This window comes from Littorina saxatilis, linkage group LG10 (assembly GCF_037325665.1).
Source record: "Littorina saxatilis isolate snail1 linkage group LG10, US_GU_Lsax_2.0, whole genome shotgun sequence".
NCBI classification, from domain to species: Eukaryota; Metazoa; Mollusca; class Gastropoda; order Littorinimorpha; family Littorinidae; genus Littorina; species Littorina saxatilis.
In genome coordinates, this window is record NC_090254.1 from 101,840 (window position 1) to 120,864 (window position 19,025).

Consider the following 19,025-nt stretch of genomic DNA (forward strand, 5'->3'; position numbering starts at 1 on the left):
GCTTTACAAAAGAACAACCGTGACGCTGAAGATTGCGTAAGTTGGATTAAAAGTCTTACCAAATGAAAGTGACCGGATTTGTTTATGCCGCCATCTATAAAAGGAGAGCGGAACTAACGAATGCGCATGCTCGAGAAAGTTACACAAACCAAGATGGCAGCTCGCAGTTGTCTCACCAAATTTTCGCCGGCCACAAAGGCTGTTATTCAGCTATTTCAAGTAAGATCATATTGGAAATGTGCATGTAAACGCATAGTTTGATTTTGAAAGTGTTTGCAAGTTATGATATATCCTGCTCGGTCTTTTTCTTCAGGTTTACGTATGTTGATGTGTGTGTTTGGCCAGCAGTTTTGGGTCAGGTCACCTTTAGGCTTTACTGAAAGTTCGTAAACGACCTTGGCCTTGTGTGTGTGGTCGGAGCTCAGCTCCACAATTATCTCGTATTTTACTTCTACAGAAGTTAATTGACATAAAGTAATATCATGTTTGCATCCTCGAGAAGTACAAGTTAATATTCCATTGATATTCGTTATCGTATGACTGACCCAACTATTCCAACTGACAGGTTACACAAGGCAGTTAATCCACTATAGTTAGCTAGGTCAGGCCATTTTTAATTTTTTTTCAAAATAGGCATATATATATATCATTGGAAAGGTATTTTAAAGACAAAGACAACGGTAGTAATTAAATTAAAATAGGTCAATTAGGTAACGAGCTACATAGATTTGAAAACGGCACCCGTCAAGTAGGGTGGGGTCAAAAGTTAGCCCTCTGCATTAATCGGTTTTAAACACTACTTGTACCCAAAGAATGGGGTCAAAGTGAGCTTTTATATATATATACCATAAGAAAGGTCTTTTCAAGACAAATATTGTGGAAGCAATTACATTTCCATAGGTCAATTAGGTAACGAGCTACATGGATTTGAATAGAGTAACTGTTTAAGAAATGTGTGGTCAAACTTTAGCTTTCGGTACTATTCATTTTAAAACACAAAAGGCACAATAATTTTGATAAAAAAAAAAAAAAATGTTCAAAGTACTAATGACAATACGTAAAATATCATTATGTCTACTGAGTAGCATGCTATTGCTAAACATTGATGTATTTTTCTTTTAATGCAATACCATTGAATCTACTCTAGAAATGGAGAAAATTAATTTCTTTAAAACTAAAAGTTAGAACATCACAAATTGAGAAAAAAAAATCACACTGGATAAATTGTATTGCCTGTTATTCCAAAAGAAATGTAAATCACAAGTTTACCTCTACATTAATTTTACTCAACACCAATAGTTTGAAAAGTGCAAATTCAGATTAAATCATTGTTTTAAAATCATGCCCAGGGCATTTTTCTTTGAAACAAAATATGTCATTGTTTTAAACTTGGGGAAAAAAATGCTTCTATGTTAAAAGCAAAGAAATAAAAAAGGAATTAAAAATTAATAAATATATAAATAAAAAGAGAAAGAAAACATGCAGCATGCAAATCATATTTTGTGGTGTGACATCAACATGTCACTGTCTCATTCTAAGCAGGTATAGGTACACATAAAAAGAAGGCACATACATACATGTACATGAGTCCAACAGTGACGATATATACAGTGCAAAAATCCACACAAGAAAGAACACACCATAAAAACAATAATAGTAGCATTAAAGGGGCAATAATTATGTAAAACAAACTCCTTTCATTTACATCTTCTAAAAAGATCTATTTTTTTACTATGTGTACTTCTTTTCCATCTTTAATCTGTAATCCATGTAATATATACAAAGGTTACAGCAGGCCTCAAATCTACTGAGTAGAAGTGGGCAGTGTGTCAGTCTTTAGACATTGTCACAAAATGATTGTCATTTCTTTTGGCGGACTAGTGATTTACAACAACAAAATAAATAAATTATATAAATACATAAATAAATAGGTACAATTAAGAAATATCATTAAAAAAAAAAGTGCCATACTATTGTTTTTACAAGCTTAGTCGAGATGGCGTTTACCGGTAATTTCTGGTATTTTACCGATTGAGATTCGCCAATACCGATAATAAAATGGGTGCTCGGTCAGACGTACCGATTGTTAATTATTTTGACCGGGGGGAAAAGAAATAGTGGAGAGAAAAATCCTTTATAAAGAATCCATGGTCAGTAAGAGAGAGAGAGAGAGAGAGAGAGAGAGAGAGAGAGAGAGAGAGAGAGAGAGAGAGAGAGAGAGAGAGAGAGAGAGAGAGAGAGAGAGAGAGAGAGAGAGAGAGAGAGAGAGAGAGAGAGAGAGAGAGAGAGAGAGAGAGAGAGAGAGAGAGACTCGCATGGCTTATTGTGCCATTGTCTCATGGAAAACAAACTGATGAGGCTTGGTGTCACAAGGTCGTGTTAACGAAACGTCAAAAATGAAGAATGCTAAAGCCGGCATGCGATTATACTGAAAAATCACCTACGCACACCAGATCCGCTCTTTGCTCACATATATATTTGAGGTCAGTACTATCTTAACCATGAAGCAAAGATCATTGCTGTTGTTTCTGCCTCCAAGAGGTCAGAAAAGGCCCTTGTCATACACTGAAACTGAAAGTGCTTCACGGCCGAAACTGAAAGTGCTTCACGGCCTAGTACGTCAACCGCCTGATGATGCTACGATGGCATAGCAAGTCACTCGGTGATTTTGACATCGGCTCTGCGCGTCAACACTTTTTTGACAACCAGGGGGGAATAACCCGAATTTATTCCACAGAAAACGTCTGCGTGTCGATGGCATTGAGAAACATTGATTTAGTCATTGTTTGCCTTTGACTGGTTGCATTGGCAGGTTGACTGATTTTCGTGAGAGCATTGTGGTCAGCTCATGATGTCATACCGGTTTGAAAGATATCTAGCGCGATCACTGAATATAAGCTCTTTACAAATTTAAAAATAAAAATAATATTAAAAAACAACAACATGAACATGCAATTTCCCCAACTGGCCAAGTAGCTAGAACTATCAAGGCAATTATTCTCACTAACACTCCCTCAGCCGGCTCAAGTGAGAAATTGCACAATCACTCATGAACAAGCAAGTACATGTTTACATTTTAACACCAAATTTATCAATAATAGTTGATAAAATTAAGTTAACTTTTCTTACAAGAGAAATCGAAAGTAAGACGTGATCAGGGGCGACTACTCTATGATCTTCAACAATGGCGCCAGATCACGAACACCCCTGTGTCAAAACTACCCATGGAGGCACTAGGAGAAAGCAAATATTGTCATAGTTTCTAGTTTAAATAAGAGATAAATGGCTTAACTATCGATTGACACCCGCTCAAAAATGGCCAAATTCACCTAACCAGCGATATTGACCGCCAAAGTGACCCTTGAGTTTGAGAAGATCGCAGAAATTCTAAAAAAAAAAAAAAAAAAAAATCTAACCAAGTCTTACCGTCAGCTTCAGCCATTTTTCTGGAATCTTGTCACATGATGCATACATTATGTTCATTCCTTGTCGGTTCCTGATTCTAAAACCATATAGATATGATATGTTTGGATTAAAAACACGCTCAGAAAGTTAAAACGAAGAGAGGTACAGTAAAGCGTGCTATGAAGCACAGCGCAACCGCTACCGCGCCAAACAGGCTCGTAACTTTCACTGCCTTTTGCACTAGCGGCGGACTACGTTCAGTTTCATTCTGTGAGTTCCACAGCTTGACTAAATGTAGTATTTTTGCCTTACGCGACTTGTTTCATGATTATTTACACCAAATGTAACATACAGACCAGCTAAAAAAGAACACTCAAAATCCAAAACCTATTTTCAGATCAAACTTTTAATAATCTAACATATGTTTCTAATTCTCCATCCATTTCTGGACCTATTAAAATTTAGATTGAGATGATACCCTTATCAGTAACTTGGTTATTGAATGCACAATGTACCATGTGTTTCGCATAACGCCTTGTGTGCCAAAAAAGGTACTTTTTTTCTTGAACAAAGTCAATCTGCATGAGGAATACTTCATAACTGTATTGTTTATATTGTAGTCATTTAAAAACAGAACAAAATACAAAGTGATAAAAGTATCCAGAACAGGATTTTTGCATTTGGACACCTTGACAGATTCCTGACCATAATAATTGATGTATACTATATATATATGAGAGTGTTAAAGCATGTGCATGTGCACACATGATTTTGGAGCCATTCCAAGGACAATGTTTTGCACAAAATTATGATGTTCTATTGGAATTTCTGAAAGCGGTCAAATGTCCTATTGATTCTGAAGAGCTCAGGTCATTTGTCCTATAGTGTCAGGTCATTTGTCCTATAGCCTGTATAGGTGTGAATTTGTCACAACATCCCTGTTAGTGTCACAGAATTTGTTGAATAATTTGATAACTAAACTTCACTTAAACAGTCAAAACTTTATGTTGTAACACATATTTTCTCTTGAACGTACAACGTACAACGTACAACGCACAACGTACAACTTACAACTTACAACGTACAACGCACAACGTACAACTTACAACTTACAACGTACAACTTACAACGTACAACGTACAACTTACAACTTACAACGTACAACTTACAACGTACAACGTACAACGTACAACTTACAATATTCGGAGAAAGTGTTTGTTGTCAATGTCATTAACCTAACAAAACTAAAAAGTTTAAAGTGTGTAAAATTTAGATGCAAATTATACTGCTTGAGGCTTGTACAAGTAACTGACGAAGAACTTGTGTTCATAATGATAAACACATAACACGTGTTGTGTGTTGCAGGCCAGATGTGTTGTGTGTTGCAGGCCAGATGTGTAACGTGTTGTGTGTTGTAGGCCTGATGTGTTGTGTGTTGCAGGCCAGATGTGTAACGTGTTGTGTGTTGCAGGCAAGATGTGTAACATGTGTGTTGCACTTGCAGGCAAGATGTGTAACGTGTTGTGTGTTGCAGGCAAGATGTGTAACATGTTGTGTGTTGCAGGCAAGATGTGTTGTGTGTTGCAGGCAAGATGTGTAACATGTTGTGTGTTGCAGGCAAGATGTGTTGTGTGTTGCAGGCAAGATGTGTAACGTGTTGTGTGTTACAGGCAAGATGTGTAACGTGTTCTGTGTTGCAGGCAAGATGTGCACAGACGGCTGCAGCAGCTGCCCCACATGCTGCCCCCAAGATGAAAAAGATTGATGTTTACCGCTGGGTGAGTGTCCTTCTTTTCTTCCTCATCACTTTAAATTCTGTTCATCGTTAATCCCAGCGATGGCGGTCCCACAAACGCTGTAATCGACTTGAGAAATGTTCATGTCGATAATACATGATAAAGAAGGATTCTTTGTGCCCGGCTAGGGGCTGAAGTTGGGGATAGAAGGTCACCAAAAATTGGGAACATACTAACTAAAATACGGTGGGTGACATAAAGGCCTATTCGGTTTTTGATCCAAGGCCGCTTTGGCCGGGTAGAAATTCCAAAGTTTCCAAATCTATGGATTAAGCTCGCGTAAGAAGATGACGTCGAAAGGCTTTCTCTCTCACACTGTGTGTGTGTGTGTGTGCATTTTGTGCACATGTGTTAATGTTAGTTGTTACTGTGTGTGTGTGTGCGAGTGTGTACTTGTGTGTGTGTGCATGTGCGCGTGTGTGTAAGAGAGAGAATGTGGTTATTTATGTGTGTGTGTAAGAGAGAGAATGTGGTTATTTATGTGTGTGTGTAAGAGAGAGAATGTTGTGATTTATGTGTGTGTGTAAGAGACAGAATGTGGTTATTTATGTGTGTGTGTAAGAGACAGAATGTGGTTATTTATGTGTGTGTGTAAGAGACAGAATGTGGTTATTTATGTGTGTGTGCGTACGTGTGTGTGTGTGTAAGAGAGTGGGTGTGTGTGTGCGTGAGTTTGTGTGTATGTTTGTGTGTGTATGAGTGTTTGTGTTTATGTGTATTTGTAAAGGTTCGTGTGTCAGTCTGTCGATTATTATGTGCGTAGGAGTGTGTGGTTTGTGTGTACGAAGTTTGTGTGTGTGTGTGTGTGTGTATGTGTGTTTGCAAGGGTGTGTGTGTCCGTCTGTCTGTGTGTGTGTTTTGTGTGTATGAGATTTGTGTTAATCAGTGTGTGTGTGTGTGTGTGTGTGTGTGTATGTGTGTTTGCAAGGGCGTGTGTGTCTGTCTGTGTGTTTAGTGTGTATGAGATTTGTGTGAGTCAGTGTGTGTGTGTTAACGTTGTATGTGTGTGTGACTTGGGGTGAGAGAGAGAATATTTGTCCTTCGCTGGGGGTATGCATTGACTTGGCATTGTACTTCTACTTAATTGTTCAGAACAAAGGCAAGCGAGAGAGATGTGTGTAACAAGAGATGTGTGTGTAACAAGAGATGTGTGTGTAACAAGAGATGTGTGTGTAACTTGAGATGTGTGTAAGTTGTAATAAGATATGTGTGTGTAATGAGAGATGTGTGTGTAACTTGAGATGTGTGTGTAACAAGAGATGTGTGTGTAACAAGAGATGTGTGTGTAACAAGAGATGTGTGTGTAACAAGAGATGTGTGTGTAACAAGAGATGTGTGTGTGTGTGTAACAAGAGGTGTGTGTGTAACAAGAGATGTGTGTGTAACTTGAGACGTGTGTAAGTTGTAACAAGAGATGTGTGTGTAACAAGAGATGTGTGTGTAACAAGAGATGTGTGTGTAACAAGAGATGTGTGTGTAACAAGAGATGTGTGTGTAACAAGAGGTGTGTGTGTAACAAGAGATGTGTGTGTAACTTGAGATGTGTGTGTGTGTGTAACAAGAGGTGTGTGTGTAACAAGAGATGTGTGTGTAACAAGAGGTGTGTGTGTAACAAGAGATGTGTGTGTAACAAGAGGTGTGTGTGTGTAACAAGAGGTGTGTGTGTAACAAGAGATGTGTGTGTAACAAGAGATGTGTGTGTAACTTGAGATGTGTGTGTGTGTAACAAGAGATGTGTGTGTGTAACAAGAGATGTGTGTGTGTGTAACAAGAGATGTGTGTGTGTGTAACAAGAGATGTGTGTGTAATAAGATATGTGTGTGTAATGAGAGATGTGTGTGTAACTTGAGATGTGTGTGTAACAAGAGATGTGTGTGTAACAAGAGATGTGTGTGTAACAAGAGATGTGTGTGTAACAAGAGATGTGTGTGTAACAAGAGATGTGTGTTTTCTTTCCCAGGACCCAGACCAACAAGGTGACAAGCCCAGGGTGCAGACCTACGAGATCGACTTGAACCAGTGAGTCACTTTTCTTTTCTGTAACTTGTCAAACTAGACCTACCAGATGGACTTGAACCAGTGAGTCACTTTTTTCTTCTGTAACTTGTCAAACTAGACCTACGAGATCGACTTGAACCAGTGAGTCACTTTTCTTTTCTGTAACTTGTCAAACTAGACCTACCAGATGGACTTGAACCAGTGAGTCACTTTTTTCTTCTGTAACTTGTCAAACTATGTTCAAACGTCCAGATGGTCTGAGCTTAGACTGTATTCAATGTACATGTATTCAGTCACTTGTGTTTGTGACTAACTCATCTTGCTATTGCTAGGGTCTAGTCTCTGTTCACAAAACAGTCCTTGGTATGCAAGCTTGTTGCTTTGTCTCTGTTCACAAAACAGTCCTTCGTATACAGGCTTGTTGCTTTGTCTCTAGCTCTGTTCACAAAACAGTCCTTGGTATGCAAGCTTGTTGCTTGTCTCTAGCTCTGTTCACAAAACTTTGTCTCTGTTCACAAAACAGTCCTTGGTATGCAGGCTTGTTGCTTTGTCTCTGTTCACAAAACTTTGTCTCTGTTCACAAAACAGTCCTTGGTATGCAAGCTTGTTGCTTTGTCTCTGTTCACAAAACAGTCCTTCGTATACAGGCTTGTTGCTTTGTCTGTAGCTCTGTTCACAAAACTTTGTCTCTGTTCACAAAACAGTCCTTGGTATGCAAGCTTGTTGCTTTGTCTCTAGCTCTGTTCACAAAACTTTGTCTCTGTTCACAAAACAGTCCTTGGTATGCAGGCTTGTTGCTTTGTCTCTAGCTCTGTTCACAAAACTTTGTCTCTGTTCACAAAACAGTCCTTGGTATGCAGGCTTGTTGCTTTGTCTCTAGCTCTGTTCACAAAACTTTGTCTCTGTTCACAAAACAGTCCTTGGTATGCAGGCTTGTTGCTTTGTCTCTGTTCACAAAACAGTCCTTGGTATGCAAGCTTGTTGCTTTGTCTCTGTTCACAAAACAGTCCTTGGTATGCAGGCTTGTTGCTTTGTCTCTAGCTCTGTTCACAAAACAGTCCTTGGTATGCAAGCTTGTTGCTTGTCTCTAGCTCTGTTCACAAAACTTTGTCTCTGTTCACAAAACAGTCCTTGGTATGCAAGCTTGTTGCTTTGTCTCTAGCTCTGTTCACAAAACTTTGTCTCTGTTCACAAAACAGTCCTTGGTATGCAAGCTTGTTGCTTTGTCTCTGTTCACAAAACAGTCCTTCGTATACAGGCTTGTTGCTTTTAGTCAGGTCGTCATTTCCCGATTTTGACCTTAACCCCTCAAAAAATACCTCGGAGAATGTTTTGACTGTTTTGAACTCTGTGATGTCTGTAGATTACAGATCCGACGGATGACACTCTGTCATCCTTGGGCATTTTGATGTATTCAAGATGGCGGACAAGATGGATTCCAGACTGCAAAATAGTCGAAACTGCATGCTATTAACTAGCAGAACTGTATTTATTTATGTTTTCCGGGAGATAAAACGGGAGTTAATATGCATAACACCAGTTACATGATTAGCAGACACTATAACCCGAATGGCTGGTCTGTTGAGGGACCGTTAAAACTGGTTAACGGAGCAGGATGATATAGTTAGTTTTAGCAATATATTTTTTCAGTTACAGCTAATGGTTTAAGCTTATATGTGTTGTGGGCTTTGATTACTGTTGCACTTTGCTTGACCTTCATCGCATTTCAAGGTCATATGAATGTCAAATGTTCATTCAAATGATAAAGGATTATACTATTTTTGAAGATAAAATGACGAAATGTCTTCTTAAAACTTGCCATGAATAAAAACGTTCACCAACACTGAAGGTCACACGTTTTCAAGGTCAAACAATTTCAAGGTCATATATTTTAACTCTTACCAGTTCGGGGGTTTTAGGGCATATTTTACAGTGCTGTTGGTGCCTACTTGCCGAGTGGCTATCTGGGGTCATATTCTAAATGAAATATAGAAAGTTATATATCAAATGAAAGGAAAATAAATAAGCTTTTCATATTTGCAAAGAGAATTGTGCTATCTTTAAAGCTAAAAATTGTTATGGGGGTGACAACATGATTTTTGTTGAAATTTGTACGCCCATTTTTTGGAACACGTGACAAACACAAAGAAGAAATTTTTTTTGTGTTCAGTTTATTTTAGATATGCTGCTAACTAGTCTGTTTGGGCATTCAATTTACATAACATAGTAAAGTTTTATAGAGTTTTGCTTATAAACAAAAAAGTTATTGTCACCTGAATACCCCCACCCAAATTTCAAAGTTGGACGTTTCATGCCTAAGGCCCGCCCCCAAAAAATATTCTGTTTACGGTATCCTGACTGACCCTATTTTTTCGCGCGACCCTAGACTTTTGTTTGGCATTTGGTAAAAAAAAAAAAAAAAAATTTGGAAAAAAAAATTTGGAAAAAAAAAAAAATTTGAAAAAAAAAAAATTTAAAAAGAAGGGGGCTTTGTTTTTTGGCAAAATAACTTAAAAATATGTTTTGGGGAAATAAAAAAAATAAATAAAAAAAAAGTCCCGACCTACCGACCCTATATTTTTGGCCTATGTTACCGTTAACAGACTTTTTTTTTGTGTGCCTAATAATGCATTTCTATAACTAACTTATAACAAAAACCCAGCTTGTTTCAGTCATAAAGTGTGTCTTAAATATGAGTTTATCCACTGTCCGACGCATCCAATGTAAAACACACAAAAAAACAAAAATTATAATTAGATAATTGGTCAGTGGAAAACTAGCTTACGATGGGCAAGGGAGCGAACTGGTAAGAGTTAATGTCTGCAAAACCATCACTTAGCACGTGCATCACTACAAAGATCACTGTCAAGAAGACGAAGCTGAGATTGTATGGCCATGTAACAAGAACAGGCGGGCTCTCCAAGACCATCTTACAGGGTATGGTGCGCGGAAAGAGAAGATAGAGAAGACAAATGAACAGAGGGGCAGATATCATTACCGAGTGGATTGGGAAATGTTTTGCAACTTCCCAAAAATTGCTCACAGCCGCCAGAGGTGGAGACAGCTTATGAAGCGCTCGTCGTTGAAGTGACCCTACCATCCTGGTGGGTTCCAGAATCAATGAGTGACTTGGTCGGTGAGCAAGCAGATAACAACTTAATCCTGGAAAAGTGGCTGTAATACCCACAATAACTTAAAGTTATCTTGTGCTCTTTTTTTAAGAAGATCTAGTCAGGTGAGGAATGTATACATCAGACGAAAGGCCTTGTAAGGTGTCACAGCGCCAAGCGATTGTCGCCATATACACAGTGTTGTGTCAGTTAGTGACGCCCCGAGGAGGTGTATTAGGCGTCATGTCAAGAGGCTAAACCTGATGTACCATGTCTCATATACAAAAGACCTATCTCATAACGTAAAGGTCATGGCGACGAACCAGGGATACTGGTTAGTATGCACTTTACCTCGCCGATGACCACACAGGATGATGTGTAGTTTACCACTCCAGATGACCAGGCGGGATGACCACGCTGGTTTACCACACAAGATGACATGGTCATGCAGTGAGTTTCCAGTTTGAGGGCAGCCACCATCGATCCTTTTTTCAATTGCCGAAATGGTCAGACATGGGACTGGTCCGAATTTTATCGGAATTCCGATATTTTCCTTAGCTCACAGACCATTCTTGAGATCGATGCAAATTCGTTGAGAAAAAAAAAGGGGAGGGGGGTGGTGGTATGAACCGTTCAGCCGAAGCTGTCTGCGTCTGAAGTCAGTGCATTCGCACCCCAGCACTCGCGTGAACCTATAGCAGTATCATGGGTCACGTTTGATTGGCTGTCGATCTCCGACGATTATTGCCTAGGCCTAATTATTCACCGATGGCGGTTTGCAAGTTGTTTTGATTGGCTGTCGATCTCCAAACGCCGAAGGTGAAAAAGGTAGCATCATGGCGTCTGGATTCCGTATTGTTTTGTCGGCTGTGGAAGCTCTTACGATCGACGACCAAAGTGTGAAAAACAAGTGGAAAGCCAACTGGCTGTCAAAAGAAGTGACTGTCATTATCAACAAGAAAGAAAGGCGCCAGCTCATTGGCGACAGTATCGCCAAGATATCCATTCCCGCTCAGGCCGTGTGCACGTGGTGCGACATTGGCCACTGCGTGGTGAAATACGGACTTGGTGGAAAAAATGTGTTGGTTCTGAAAGTTTTCAAGTAAGTTTTGTGTGTGTGTGATTGTTATAATTACACTTTTGTTTAAAATGCTAAAACATATTATTCTTGTGCTTTTTATAGCTTTTTAAAAAGGCATGATCTAATTTTTTTGCTATCAGGAGAGGCCCCAAAATGGCCTTTATAATTCTAACATTCATTGTCCGTCAGGGGGGCTTTGCCCCCCTGAACCCCCTACCAGGGCGTTGCCCCTGGACCCCACTGGGCCTATGCGGCCCCTGGACCCCGGCTTACTTTCCTACTTTTGGAACATTTGCTGGTCTCATGTCTGAATGGTAGCGGATGACTATGCCTGATGACCAATAAATGACCACGCCCGATGATTACGCAGGATGTCATGTAGATTACCAGTACGGGTGACCAGTGAGAATTGCCAGTGTGGATGACCAGTGTGGATGACCTGTGCAGATGACCATGAAGGATGACCAGTGCAGATGACCAGTGCGGATTACCGGTGCGGATGTCCAGTGCAGATGATCATGAAACATGACCAGTGCGGATGACGAGTGCGGATGATTAGTGCGGATGACCAGTGCAGATTATCATGGACGATGACTAGTGCAGATGACCAGTACAGATGATCATGACGGATGACCTGTGCGGATGACCAGTGCAGATGATCATGAAGGATGAATAGTGCGGATGACCGATGCGGATGATCACAAAAGGATGACCAGTGCGGATGACCGCAAATGATGACCAGTGTGGATGACCGATCCAGATGACCAGTGCTGGTGACCGGTGAAGGTGACTGTTGCACATACCCAGTGCGGATGACTACGATGGATGACCAGTGCGGATTTGTGCAATTTCCAAGGAGTAGACATCGACATAAGATGGCACACGCACATTGACCGACTGCGCAACCACAGCATGCTGTTGCACATGGTAAATTTCTCCACAGCCACACTTCAAAATTAGCATGACTTCAGTTGGTGTAGGTTCTACTCCAGGCGGTTTTCTGCCCATCCAGAGTCAACCGGATCAAGATTTGGAAGATCCCCGTAGAATTGCAATACAGCCCTTTTCAGATGGACGTTCAGCAATGGGCTGATGTGGGCGGTAGTTTTTGATTTATGTGAACTGGTGCTTGGAGGTTCTGGCTAGCCAGGTTTTATATCTCTCACGTGATATGTTGTTTGAGATTTTGCACCTGTAGCACTCGCTTACAAACTGCGACATTTGCTGAAAGACTTCACCGATTTTCACGCATGGATCTTCTGCAGAGAAATTAAGCACTCCTACGAACACACTGGTTAATGAACAGCTGTCACCAGATGGCATACGCTTCCATCTAAAATAGCTCTATCGTCTGGTAAACAATCAAATCGGAGAAAACTAGTCTCTCACGATGTTCTGTGATCATCGCCCGCCATTTTGTAAGATCAATTTACAAGTTTTATCTTTGACAGTGAAAGCTGTGCTTTGGAACACCATACGCACTAATCACAAGTCCACGAATAACACAGGTTTCACATCTTCTCAGCCTGGATGTAATTCCATACACACTCATGTGCAAATTGTTTCCATTTAGCAGAATGAAACACGTCAAATGCCTTTGGTTTTTGTCTTGGAAGAGGAGCTCAAGTACGGACACGGACAACACTACAGGCCATACTGTACGTGTCGTCATATTACTCATTACGTTTTCCCGACGTCATGAAGTTATGACGCCATTCTAGCCCTTTTTTCTATGGAATGCCTTTTGTGCCTTAACAAAAAAATCAACATTTGCTAATTTTCTTATAATTAATTTTGTCTCAATTTGCCCAAGGATTTAAAGATGTCATCCTGCGGATTTGTAAACTTCAGGATTTAAACTACCCAAAACCATTAAAACATTTTCCGAGGTATTTTTCAAGGGGTTATTGCCCTGCCGTAAGGACTATTTGTATTGTTGTGTAGTTACATTTCATGGATGCTGTTACAAATCACACCAATGGGACACATGTCCTGAGATCTTCAGCATGAATAGGACATTTGAACAATTTCGATAGGACACAATTTTTTTAAATACAAAACACACTCCCTGGAATGGCTCTAGAATCGTGTACACCAGTACATGCCTGCGAGCGCACACACACACTGACCGCGCTCGTCTTAAAACATTAGGACATCTGACCGCCCTGCGATTATATAAATCGGACATTTGGGCAAGTTAATCAGACTATGGTCGATGCCTAACGACATCCCTGTCATTGGATTGTTCTCTCCTTACAATTACATTGAATTGTATGTGTGTAATAATGCATGATATCTACTGTGTGTGTAATAAGGCATAATATCTGAATGTGTGTAATATCTGTGTGTGTGTAATCAGGTATGATATTTGTGTGTGTGTAATAAGGCATAATATCTGTGTGTGTGTAATAAGGCATAATATCTGTGTGTGTGTAATAAGGCATAATATCTGTGTGTGTGTAATATCTGTGTGTGTGTAATAAGGCATAATATCTGTGTGTGTGTAATAAGGCATAATATCTGAGTGTGTGTAATAAGGCATAATATCTGAGTGTGTGTAATATCTGTGTGTGTGTGTAATCAGGGATGAATTATCTATGTGTGTGTAATCAGGTATGATATTTGTGTGTGTGTGTGTAATAAGGCATATTATCTGTGTGTGTGTAAGGATATCTGTGTGTGTGTTATCAGGTATGATATCTATGTGTGTGTAATAAGGCATGATATTTGTGTGTGTGTAATGAGGTATGATATCTGTGTGTGTGTAATAAGGCATGATATCTCTGTGTGTATAATGATATGTGTGTTGCCAGCTGCGGCCCCATGGTGCTGGACGCGCTCATCAAGATCAAGAACGAGATGGACCCGACCTTGACCTTCAGGAGGTCGTGCCGAGAGGGGATCTGCGGCTCCTGCTCCATGAACATTGATGGCACCAACACACTGGCCTGTCTATAGTGAGTAGTCATATATCTCAACACACTGGCCTGTCTATAGTGAATAGTCATATATCTCAACACACTGGCCTGTCTATAGTGAATAGTCATATATCTCAACTCACTGGCCTGTCTGTAGTGAATAGTCATATATCTCAACTCACTGGCCTGTCTATAGTGAGTAGTCATATATCTCAACACACTGGCCTGTCTATAGTGAATAGTATAATACAGTGCTACTCCCGACGAACGACCCCCCCATCAGAGACCCTCTCCCTTCTCAGACCTCATTCTTGCTGACGGATTAGTTTTGCTATATAAATCACCCCCATGGCCGACTCCCCCCAGAACCCGATTTGCGACCGACTAGTTGTTGCAATTTGCGACCTTGTAACGACATTTTCAAATCAAAACCTAACAAAAAATCGTAACGTTTTGCTTGAATCTCTGAAAAAAGATCGCAAAAATCACTCGGCCGGAAATATAACAGACGACGCGTTTAGGTCTCGATTGCGCATGTCCGGCGTTCACAATTTTACGATCCCAACATGCCCTTTTCTTTGTCCACTTCCTTTCGAAAAATCAACAAACACACGCGCGAGCATGAACGATCTTCTTCTTCGACCATGGCTTCGAACTCTCCTTCAACTTCAAACGCTCAATCGCGCGGAAAGAAGAGGAAAATTTTGACTCTGGAACAGAGGATGGAAGTGGTGAAACGGAGCCGTAAGGGCGAAACGGCAATTTCGATCGCACGGTCGTTTTTTGCCTCGGAATTTGCCTCAGTCGACGACGACGCTCCAGTATGCCCTGAGGTAGACCCGGACCTGAGGTAGACCCGGACCTGCCCACGAGAAGTGACCCCCAGCCCAGTGCTTCACAAGTGCAACAAGAGGAGGAAGAGGAGGAAGAAGAAGAGGAGGAAGAGGAGGAAGAAGAAGAGGAGGAAGAGGAGGAAGAAGAAGAGGATGAAGAAGATAACCCTGTTATGAACTTTGCTAGTGCAGCCTCATGCACTCAGGACCTTATGCGGTTTGCTTTGGCCAATAACTTTCCCGACATGGCTGATGTCTTGCTCAATTTTGACAGTCAAATTAAGAAAGACCACTTGAAGAGAAAGTCTCAAGCTTCTCAGACTTCCATGAAATCTTTCTTCAAACCAGTGTAAAATGTGACAGGTGTATAGTCCTCTTCCAAATACTGACACCCATATGAACATAAACTCTTTTGACTCCCAAATTTTTTTTTAAATAAATGTAGAGGATACAATTAAAGTAAAAGAAAAAAAGAAAAAATACATACCTCTTGCTTTTTATTGAATTAGATTATCAAATTAATTCACCAAACCACAACTGTAATTATGCCACAACTTTGACGGACCCTGAAGGTATTTCTCTCTTTCTCTCTGTCACTGATTTTTTTCTCTCTCACTGTCTTTCTGACCTGACCTGACCCCCCTTGTAAGACCCCCCCCCCTTTTAAGACCTAAATTTGTCAGACTTTGGGAGGTCTTACATGGGGAGTACCACCGTATCTCAACACACTGGCCTGTCTATAGTGAGTAGTCATATATCTCAACACACTGGCCTGTCTATAGTGAGTAGTCATATATCTCAACTCACTGGCCTGTCTATAGTGAATAGTCATATATCTCAACTCACTGGCCTGTCTATAGTGAATAGTCATATATCTCAACTCACTGGCCTGTCTATAGTGAGTAGTCATATATCTCAACACACTGGCCTGTCTATAGTGAGTAGTCATATATCTCAACTCACTGGCCTGTCTATAGTGAATAGTCATATATCTCAACACACTGGCCTGTCTATAGTAAATAGTCATATCTGACAACACACTGGCCTGTCTATAGTGAGTAGTCATATATCTCAACACACTGGCCTGTCTATAGTGAGTAGTCATATATCTCAACTCACTGGCCTGTCTATAGTGAGTAGTCATATATCTCAACACACTGGCCTGGTTATAGTGAGTAGTCATATAATTATATATCTCAACACACTGGCCTGTCTATAGTAAATAGTCATATCTGACAACACACTGGCCTGTCTATAGTGAGTAGTCATATTTCTCAACTCACTGGCCTGTCTATAGTGAATAGTCATATATCTCAACACACTGGCCTGTCTATAGTGAGTAGTCATATCAACACACTGGCCTGTCTATAGTGAGTAGTCATATATCTCAACTCACTGGCCTGTCTGTAGTGAATAGTCATATATCTCAACTCACTGGCCTGTCTATAGTGAATAGTCATATATCTCAACTCACTGGCCTGTCTATAGTGAGTACAGTAAAACCTGCATCCAGCGGACCCTTAATTCGGCGGACACCTTTGCATAACGGACACTTCAAGTGAGGACGGATGTATTTTACACTCAAAAACACCTTAAAAGAGCGAACACCTCAAAGGCGCGGACGCGGACACTCTTTTTTGGTCCCGATTTGGTTCGTTACCTGTCAACAACGGTCCGCCATCTTGGTTCTGCAAATACAATCTCGCTGGCGATGTGAACGCGCGAGAAGCTTATTTTGTAAGCCAACGACAGCACTTGAAAGATTGATTTTTGTATGGTGCACGCTCATTGGTCGATGCCGTGAATTGAACTGAACTCACAAACAAAAACAAGTTAGGGTTTCTACTTTCTGTACTGTGACGCATCTTCGTCTCATCCTTCGTCGATCGCGGTCTCATCATGTCAAAACGGAAATTTCTGACTTTAGAAGAAAGAGTCGATGTGATAAAGAAATTGGACAAGGGGCTCTCAGTTCGAAAAGTGGCTGATGAGCTGAGTGGAAGAACGCAAATTTCCAACATCAAAGCTGATCGTTCACAAATTCTGAGTCAGTGGGAATCCGGTGCCTCTCTCGCTCGTTCTCTCTCTCTCTCTCGCTCAGTCGTTCTCTCTCTCTCGCTCAGTCGTTCTCTCTCTCTCTCTCTCGCTTAGTCGTTCTCTCTCTCTCTCGCTCGTTCTCTAACTCGCTTGTTCTCCGTTCTCTCTCTATCGCTCGTTCTCCGTTCTCTCTCGCTCAGTCATTCTCTCTCTCGCTCGTTCTTTGTTCTCTCTCTCTCTCTCGCTCGTTCTTCGCTCTCTCTCTCTCTCTCCCTCTCTCTCTCTCCCTATCTCTCTCTCTTTCTCTCGCTCGCTCTCTCTCTCTCATTCTCTCTCTCTTTCTCTCTCTCTCTCTCTCTCTCTCTCTCTCTCTCTCTCTCTCTCTCTCTCTCTCTCTCTCTCTCAAAACAAACTTGAGAGCTTCAAAACTTTTTGAGTTTTAATAATGACTGTGGCAAAAAAGAATCAGTGACTGATGACTCTCCTTGGTGTGTGCTGCATTATGTGTGTAATGAAAGAAAATGAAAGAACTAAACATGCATAGACACTCTATTTACATCATTTACATGCACACACATGAAATAAAACTATTTGGCTGATTTTTTTCTTCCCAAAATATGTCGGTGCATTCATATTCAAAAGAAAGGACACCTTGCTACAAAGGACAGTGGCAAAGCTCCCCAAGGGTGTCCTTTGCTCGCAGGTTTTACTGTAGTCATATATCTCAACTCACTGGCCTGTCTGTAGTGAATAGTCATATATCTCAACACACTGTTCTGTCTATAGTGAGTAGTCATATTTATACAACTCCTGTAATGCAACCGAGGAGTGGATTAAATCTAGTTGATTATTTTTAGACAAGTGAGAAATTAGAACGAACTACTTTACACCCAAAAATCACAGGTGGATTATTCGAAGTTTGAATAAAGAGGGCTAAAAAAATAATCAATACTAGAATTTATTTTTAGAACATGACATCATTTGAAACCAAGACGATTGGACCCTGTTGCGGAAGAATACAACGTTGACTCAAACAGTAACAACAATGGCTGCTGCGAGCGACAGGTTTGATCTGAATTTCGATTTCAATGATTGGGATTTCACCGAATTAACTCCAGTGGAATCAAGGGACATTTTTGATGACCCGGCTGCGGCACCGGCACCAAAAAAACGGCGATTCAGCGCGGTATCTGACAGTGTACTAGAGTTGTGCGCCTTGAATCACTGTCTGTCTCGATCGCTCTCTCAAAAACGGCGATTCAGCGCGGTATCTGACAGTGTACTAGAGTTGTGCGCCTTGAATCACTGTCTGTCTCGATCGCTCTCGCTCTCTCTCTCTCTCTCTCTCTCTCTCTCTCTCTCTCTCTCTCTCTCTCTCTCTCTCTCTCTCTCTCTCTCTCTCTCTCTCTCTCTCTCTCTCTCACAAAAATGTCCCTTGATTCCACTGGGGTTAATTCGGTGAAATCCCAATCATTGAAATCGAAATTCAGATCAAATCGTTAGCTAAACGTGAGTTCGACTTTTACTACCCTCACAAGTAAAGTGTGTCAGAATCGAGGGGACTATTTGAATGACGCACATTTGACACTCTGAGTGATTAGGCTGAAATAAAATTGCCTACAAAATGTCGTCTGCATGACTGCATGTTCGACCCGTGGTGTTCGTTGTGTAAATAGCTTAAACAGCTGCATATACCCACGAGGGTTTATTTTCCAGTAATCAACGAGTTGTCGTCATTGTTTAAGCTCTATATATATCTCAACACACTGGCCTGGTTATAGTGAGTAGTCATATATATGTGCACATCCTAGATACTGGGTCACAACTATGGGACATGGACACCAGGA

At 40.7% G+C, this 19,025-nt stretch overlaps 1 protein-coding gene and 1 long non-coding RNA gene across 3 annotated transcripts in view; one reads left to right on the plus strand and one right to left on the minus strand.

The window, feature by feature from the left end:
• LOC138977915 (uncharacterized) overlaps positions 1–19,025 on the minus strand; it is a 92,196-nt gene that overhangs the window by 20,361 nt on the left and 52,810 nt on the right. The gene's annotated exons all lie outside the window — the stretch shown is intronic.
• Positions 111–19,025, plus strand: part of LOC138977913 (succinate dehydrogenase [ubiquinone] iron-sulfur subunit, mitochondrial-like) — a 65,048-nt gene continuing 46,133 nt past the window's right edge. The window contains exons 1-4 of one of the 2 annotated variants that reach the window (XM_070350518.1): positions 111–219; positions 5,106–5,183; positions 7,162–7,220; positions 14,204–14,347. In XM_070350518.1, the coding sequence (XP_070206619.1) occupies positions 121–219; positions 5,106–5,183; positions 7,162–7,220; positions 14,204–14,347 (380 nt within the window). In that variant the 5' untranslated portion in view covers positions 111–120. The remainder of the gene's footprint in view (positions 220–5,105; positions 5,184–7,161; positions 7,221–14,203; positions 14,348–19,025) is intronic. The other variant, XM_070350519.1, reaches the window with a different exon arrangement.